General features: G+C 43.7%; 1 protein-coding gene across 2 annotated transcripts in view; it reads right to left on the bottom strand.

The window, feature by feature from the left end:
* Pnpla4 (patatin like phospholipase domain containing 4) overlaps positions 1 to 8,229 on the bottom strand; it is a 128,858-nt gene that overhangs the window by 91,758 nt on the left and 28,871 nt on the right. The window contains exon 6 of one of the 2 annotated variants that reach the window (XM_023707449.1): positions 239 to 391. The exons of the other annotated variant lie outside the window; for it this stretch is intronic. Within the exon in view, the coding sequence (XP_023563217.1) occupies positions 239 to 391 (153 nt within the window). The remainder of the gene's footprint in view (positions 1 to 238; positions 392 to 8,229) is intronic. 2 annotated transcript variants of the gene reach the window in all.

The raw sequence follows: 8,229 nt of genomic DNA, 5'->3' as shown, positions 1-8,229 counted from the left end.
AGCTGATGATGGTCTGAAACCACCACAAACTGTGAGCTTAATAAGCCTTTTGTTCCTTAATTCTGAGTGTTGGGTATTCTGTCCCAGCAATGGAGAAAAGCAACTGAGACAACGTGACATTGAGAAGAGCAACTTGTACATGAAGCTATCAACAAGCTCCTGATGTATAAGATGCATGCTGAGTTCTGAGGGGACTTTCAGATGAGGACTGCAGATGTCCCCCAAAGCCACCACTCACCATTACATCCTGATTGGTGATGTTTATGTACAAATCCAAATGCCCTTTGTCTTTCGGAGAGATGTCCACTCGTCCACAGAAGGGAGAGATTGTCACAGTGCGGCCCGTGGGCAAGATGGGAAGGCTGTTGCTGAGGCCTCCGTCCACCCACTTCTGTGGAAAAGAAGGTGCCACGTCAGGACACACCCACAGCCCAAGTCCCAAGTGAAGCCGTGTCCATGAGAACTTTCTCTCTCTGTGCAAGGCCCCTGTCTCGGGCATCCTCCTCAATGACCACTGCTGGGTGTTCATCCAGTGGGGAGCTACCTTGGGAGTGAAACAAGTCTTGGTGCACCTATCCCTCACCCATACAATACGAATTCTGCACAGAATCAGATTTCTCCAAATGTAAAAAGTCAGATTATGTCACCTAAGATGGACCTGAATTGATACTGTGCACGGGTGTATCTAAGAAGCCATGTATTATTGGAGTGGGGCTTCCCATGTAATCCAGGTTGAAAGTCAAGTTTACTGTTGACTCTGAACAAAAAAGCACCCACCACCAAGGAGGTCCTACTTTTATTTTATATTTGTATTTTAGGCCAGGGTGTACAGGGTCTCACTGTGTAGATTGGACTTGTGGTGATCCTCCTGTTTACAGACTCCCAAGTGCTGGGATTACAGGCGTGCACCACCTCAACTGTTGCCTCAGCATGCCCCGGGGGAAGGGCTGGCACAGCAGGCCCAGGGATCGAACTCCCAGCCCCTGCATCTGCCTAAGCAGGCACTTTGATCCGCTGAGCTATTTGGCCAGCCCAGGAGGTCCTACTTTTATAAGAACCAGAAACTGTCATTTTCCTCAGCAAATTCAAAAAGAAACAGAATCAGAAATTCTGCTATTTGTAAAGTGACTCCTGTGTACACAGAACAGGGGTTTTGTTTCAAGCCATAAAGAAAGGGAGGTGCTGGGAGGTGAAGAATAAGGTTTTCTAAGAAGGGCTTCAGGGCTCTCCACTCACCCACAAGGGATGGTGATGGTTGGCAGAGGGAAGGGAAGAAGAAGGAAAACAAACAGCTCCTAGGGTAAGAGGCAGGGAGACAGGGTCCTCCATGGGAAGGCGCCCTGGGACACCACATCTCTGCAGCTGCACTGTGAGAAATGGGGTCAGGAAGAAGCAGAGACAAGGCTCCACATGCTAAGTATTCCAAGCACAAGGAGTCTCAGAGCACCCCTGACCCTACAGGCTTCCATCACCAGCTGTGGCCTTAACCGGAGCCCAAATCCTGCCAGCAGGACCCATCAGAGGTAAGCCTGCCTCAGGCGAGGTGCTGAACAAGCAAAGCAAACAAAGGAACCAAGAGTCTGAGGCGGGGAAATCCGCAAACAGACTTTGGTTTCAACCCATGAAAGTACAACTGTGCAATGGCTGTTCTTTCTTTTCACAGTATCTGTTGTGCCTTTTGGATCCTATTTATTCTTACAGGTTCTTACACTAAGGGGAAAGTATGATGTTTACAATAATATGCAATGTAACAACCACTGTGGGATTCCTATCATTTTGTTTAGTGAAATTCTGTATCATTTCTAATGTTTCTTTTACTACTTTTAATTCTCTTTAAACAATACACAAGTGAAAAGGAGATACAAAAAATGGCTATTTTAAAAAATTGTAGTCATTTAAATTTGATTTTAATAAATTGCACAAAGATGCATGGAGTGAGGAAGGAAAAACAGGTCAATGTAAGGTATTCTTACCTCAGTGAAAGCAATCACTGTTTTTTTGCTGTTGTTGTTCTTTTATTTCCTTCTTGCTTGCTTTTACTTACAACACTGGTAATGGCATGACGGCTAAGACAGTACTAGAGGCCTGGACCAGACACTCATTCCCTTGAGGAGAATGCGAGTGAATTCAAATAAGAGCTAGAAAAATTTCTCTTGGCAGAATTAAAGTTTGGTAGAGCAAAAAGCGTACATAAATTTGATTAAGCTGAAACTGACCTAGACAACTTGTGCATTATCATTATTTTAAAAATAACATAATATACATTGTAATCATGTTAGCTAGACCTACCAGAGGTGTATGTATACAAAAACACCAAGTGTATGCAAGCACATGTATGTGCACACATATATATGTAGGCAGCATATACATATATGTACTACGTATATGTATACAATACTGCCAGAGGGTATGTTGTTTTATATATACTTTACATGTATGTGTTATTTTGCATATACACATATATATTATATAGAGAGAGGGAGAAAGGATTATATGAGTACAATCTACAAAAAAGAAGTTCGCCAAAAACATTTGAAAAGCTCCCTAGTATCTAATTTTATCCCAGACCTTGCTTGCTTCTCCCTCCCCCTAATTTAGATATGAATACCAAATTCTGGAAGAGGATAATGCCTAGCAAAAAGAGAGGCAACGTCCAAATTTATTTCGTACTCAACAGAACCTGTTGCCGGTGATGCGAAAATTCACGTCGGTTCCATCAAGGAGGATTCAAGAGGGGCCATATGACCTTAAGGGAGAGCCCGGCTGACTTGTTGAGCTTAATGCAAAGCAGGACAATCTGGCTCATTACATGGAAAAGTGTTCTAATCTACTATGGCGTTAATGAGTGCTGCTGGAAGGAATTGAAAATCCTTTTTGCCTGAATTCTGTTATCTCTTGTTAGCTGATTCTGATTGGATAAATGACGAGGGGGAAACACACAGCTTACAAAATGTCTTGATCACTTGCAATGATACCAGCTCCTCCGTAACCCGTGACACCATAACCCCACCAGCTCTGCTGCTCCCTGAGAGGCTCATCTGACTCTGAATTTAGGGTCTTCTGAGCCACTTCATTCAGTACCATCAACACGTTCATTTGGGCATGCTGACAGTAGCAACATTTCTGGGAAGAGTCAGAGCAACAAATATTCTTCAACCTCCAATTAAAAGGGGAAGCATTTCACACCATGTGTTCTGCTGAGTGTAAAGTGATGCATGTTAAGTAGTTCAGTCCATGCACTCTCTGGCCGTTTGCCATACAGTCTTCCAAGTTATTCCCACTTTCTGGCCTCCTGGCTGGCATCCTTTATGGTATGGAGGAAGCCACTGCCATGAGCTTCTGTATGACTGTAAGCTCATCCTTATGAAAATACCACCAGGTCTTCTCTTCTAGAGCTGTGTTACATATTCCCTGGCTTTTATCATATCACACCACACTACATCTTTAAAGCCCAGGGAGGCCAAATACATTGAAATTCCAGGGCAAGATATATTTTTTTTTCTTTCCCTGTATTTTAGGGATGGGTCTACAGGGTGTTCAGGGTCTCACTGCTAGATCAGATTTGTACTGATCGCCTGTTTACAGCCTCCCAAGTGCTGGGATTACAGGCGTGTGCCACCATGCCCAGTCTCAATCCCCTCTCAGTGAGCCCTGGGGGTGGGGCCAGCACAGCAGGCCTGGGGATCGAACCCCCAGTCCCTGCGCCTGCTGGCAGGTGCTTTAATCCTCTGAGCTAATTGGCCAGCCCCAAGATGTGTTTCAAAATCAAACTCTGCATTGCCCAGTTAGTACAACTGGATACCACTGGTCATCCAAGTATCTCTATCCAACCTCTGGCACTACTGTAAACATGTGCCACATGCCAGCCCCAGGCCAAAGAGGTATAAATAAATCAACAACTGCTCAGTAGTAGAGGCAACTCATGCCCAGTTCTGCGGCAGCTCCACCATAAAGGTTTTCTAAGGTTATGGAACTGCAAACCATAATTCATGGAAACCCAAAGATACAATCAGACCTGCTGCATAACAATAGAGATTTTTGATCTTTTAGTTATGTTAATTTTTGCTTTAGATGTTTGTATGGCATAGGTATCCATTAAGAACATGCTTTATGAATTCCAACAATGTTATCATGTAATTTAAGTGGAAAACTTAAAACATACTGAGGCCCAGGACCTAATGTTTCATAAATTGGTTATAATTGATTGCCCATATATCATTAGTTGAATCTTTATAAGATCCCCTGAAGCTGTAATCCCACCACTTTGCAAGACTTGAGTTAGGAAGATCATGAGTTTGAGCTTAGGTGGGGGCGTAGCTCAGGGCAAGGCCCTGGGTTAAGTCTCCAGGTGTGCAAAACCAAACAAAACTAAAAGAACCAACTTGGTAAGGAAGGAAGGATACGCAGTCTTGATCTCTTTCTCTGAGGTTTCTGTTACCCAAGATCTAACAAGTTGTAAAGATATTAAATGGAAAAACTCTAGAAGTAAAAGCATTCATAAGTTTTAAACTGCACACCCTCTTGAGCAGGGAGGTAAAAACTTGAGCCGTCCAATCCCATTTTGTTGAGGATATAAAACACCCATTTTCCAGGGTATCCATGTGGTATAGGCTACCCTCGTGGTAAGTCCTTAGTAGCTATCTCACTTAGCACAGCAGTTCACTTTCGCAATGTCCCAGTGCTTATGTTCAAGCAACCCTTATTTTATTTCACAGTGGAGTCAGGTGTAGTTGTACACACCCATAATCCAAGTGTTTGGGAGGCTGAGGGAGGAGGATCATAAACCCAAGGCCAGCCTGTTGTCACTGTGGCATAAAATGTGGAAGGGCAGATTAACTCTGATATGATGGGAAAACAGGAAAACAATGAAAATAGGGTTTGGTAAGGTACATAACTTCAGGTATCCACTGAGGACTTCTGAATGAATCCTCTATGAAAAAGAGAAAATGGTGTGTCATTTCCCTCATTTTACAAAGGAAACATACCTTGCAGACCTACTTGCTCTAGATCAGGGGTTGCTAAGTGATACCTCACTAGCTCTTTCAGCAAATAAAGTTTTATTGGCACACTGCCATCACCTTCTGTTTACAGACTGTCAACAGCAAATAAAGTTTTATTGGCACACCACCATGTCCTTTTGTTTACAGACTGCTAATAGCTTCCTTCCCACTATAACAACATGCACGGTTGAGTAGGTAGAAACATATTACATATCACAATGCCAAAGGTATTTACTACAGGATGCTTTTCAGAAATATTTCCGAAAACAGAATATCTGGTGGGGTAGACCATACACACAAAAGTGTGTAGAACTGGTCTTTTTGCTGCAATTCTCATTCTTTTTCACACATCATAAAATACAGTGATTCCAGTGGGGCAGGGAAATCAGTACTGCTTTGTGAGTGTTGCAGAAGAAACTGAAATAAGCAGGAAATACATGGGGCATAAAAATAATTTCACATTTGCAAGTCTGTCTTCTTTGCTTCCATGAAATAAGCTACAAAGTGTCATATGAAGCAGAATGGTGTTGCTTAGCTATTCTTAAAATGAAGAGAGCAGGTGGGGGAGAGATACACAAAGAGGCAGAGAGAGGGGGAGAACGGGCAATGGACAAAGACAGAAAGAGAACTAGAAAAATAGGGAGAGGGACAGACAGAGAGAGCAAGACGGAGAGACAGAAAAAGAGAAAGAAAAAAGATGGGAGGAAGAGGGAGACAGAGACAGGGAGGGTAGGAGAGGGAGAGAGAGACAGAATGAATTTATCTTTCAGAACATAGTTGAGAATCCACCATTTAAAAAGAAATAGATGAAAAAAGACATAAGATTTTAGAATAAAAGAGAGAGAAATAGAAATTAGGTTTTTTTTTTGTTTTTTTTTTAAGAGGTTGAGAAAAACTGCTGTGTTGAATTCTACTAAATCATGTTCTTGGCACATTGTTGACTGTTTTGAATTTCTGAAAGTCGATCAAAAATCGTGACTTCAAAACTCAAGTGATTTAGCAGCTGACCGTCTACAAAATACTGCAAAGAAGCACTACCTGGAAGACAGACACACTGCTTCAAAGGCTAAGCAGACCGTGCAAAATCGGCTCACGCAGTAAATGTCCATTTCCCAGGAAATACACAGCGATACCCACTTGGTAACCTAGCAGGCTCCCGGTAGGACAGCTACTGGGTCTGCGATGCAGTCAGTGGGTGAGCTATGCTCCACGAGAAAGGCCGGAGCTATGAAGAGACCAGAGCCCGCAGACTACAGTAAGAGGTATACATGGCCACACAGAACTATCCACAAGGCCCCCTCCAAAGGACGGGTCACAAATAATACAGAGCACGGGGGCCTGCCCATTAGCTCAGGTGTTTAAGTGCCTGCTGAAACAAAGCAGTCAGGCTCAGGATGCTGTGGTTCATCCCCTCATCCTCAAGCCAAACCAGACCTGCCCTGAAGGCATCCTGAGCAGCCACTCCCTCCAAAAAAAACAACAACAACAAAAAACAACAAATAATATAGAACACATCAACCATAGCACCAAGTTTCAATGGAGGGCTGATAAAATGACAACTTTCAACACACGGTATTATAATATCACAGAATCAAAACAGTACTTGAATTCAAACCCAGAACAACATGAAATCCAACACCCTTTCTTTGGATCTGCCTATGGTAGTCCCAGGGATTACCTTCTCTCTGGATATGTAGTCATTTGCCAAAACCAACGATGTAAAAAAATATATGAGGAACCCCTTTGAAAATTCTCATTCTTATTCCAAATTGATGACAAGAATCTGCAAAAACATGGTCAAAATAGCAGGCACATTTCCATGGTGTTCTATCATTGGAAGGATTCCAGAGGCACAGAGGGAAAATTCATACCCTAAAAAGAAAGACTTAATTTCAACTCATTTCCATTTACTCACTCAATTATGAGTATCCAGAATAAGTAAGGTGCTAAAAATAGTCTTGGATGATAAAGGCGAGGAGAATGACAAAAGCTTTTTCTGGAAAGGTGGAGCGGTTTGAGAGAGCTCAGGGCTCACACTGTTATTTGAATTTAAGTTAATCTTCCATTGTACGTACATTAGGGCACGATACTTCTAGTAGGTTTTTGTTTTTTGGGTTTTTTTTTTTTTTTTTTTTTTTTTTTTGCCAGAAATGTTGGCTTCATGTGTCTCTCTTAATAAGATCCGTTCAGGGAAAGTCATGACCCTAGGGTGTGGAACCCTCGCCCCTAGCCCACCTTAGCTATCTACACCTTTCTCTATCCTCTGATAATCTTGGCCAAGAGGACAAATATGAGCAACAGGGAGCCTCTGCTCCTCCTCCTCCCACCTTGCCTTCTTTGGCTTCAGAAGCACAACCCCAGCCAAAAAACAAACCCACACCTGAGTTGCTGGAAAACATGACGATCTAGAAAATGAGAGGTGCTTCTCAGCGCGACTGCAATCTTTATGGTGTTTACAACGTACACAAAGATTCCACCCACAGCTAGGCACACATTTAAGGCTAAGCTCACAGCGCCCCAAAGAACGAAAGCGAAGAATCTACAACAGAATTTGGCATGGAAGCCCTATCAGACGGCGGGAGATGAGCGGGCTTGCAGAGAGTCGGGATTCACCAGCTGGGAATGGAAGCGGGGATCGGTGTTAGCTGGTACGGGGTGGCGCAAGGTCCTGGGCGCGGTGGCGCAAGTCATCGCATGTGTGTGCGTGCGTGCCTGCGCATGGCTCCTGCGCGCCTCACATTCCACTGCTTTACAAATGCATTCAGGAGACCGAAGGTTCCGTCCAGCAGGTGATTAGCATCTTACACTCGTAAGACACGCTCAAGGCCCCCCCCCCCCCGCCAGGTCAAGGCTTGCTAATCCCCTGCTGCTCTTCTATGGTCCGAGGATTCCACCCACGATGGAAAATCCCACTTGGAACCTCAGGTTCCTCACGGCTGACTCTTCTCACCACCCACCACGTTCCTGTCACACATGCAAGAAGTGGGTGTGGGGATGGACAGAAAGAAACAGAGGTTTGCGTTTTTTGAAAAGACCTAAAAGAGACAAAGTAGAGCATCGGGGACAACAGAGGGAGACTGTGATGGTCACTGTTTGGAAGCTTCGCCTTCCAGCTGAACGGCTTCAGTGGAGTAGAAGAATACCTTTGCATCTGTAAAGCTGGGAGCAATAATCCCTACAGCAGGTATCGCTGGATTCTGGTACGTGCAACAGTAATGCAAAAAAATTT

The sequence above is a fragment of the Octodon degus genome, unplaced genomic scaffold (genome assembly GCF_000260255.1).
Source record: "Octodon degus isolate 3935 unplaced genomic scaffold, OctDeg1.0 scaffold00291, whole genome shotgun sequence".
Lineage (NCBI taxonomy): Eukaryota > Metazoa > Chordata > Mammalia > Rodentia > Octodontidae > Octodon > Octodon degus.
This window is presented reverse-complemented; position numbering and strand designations above follow the sequence as displayed.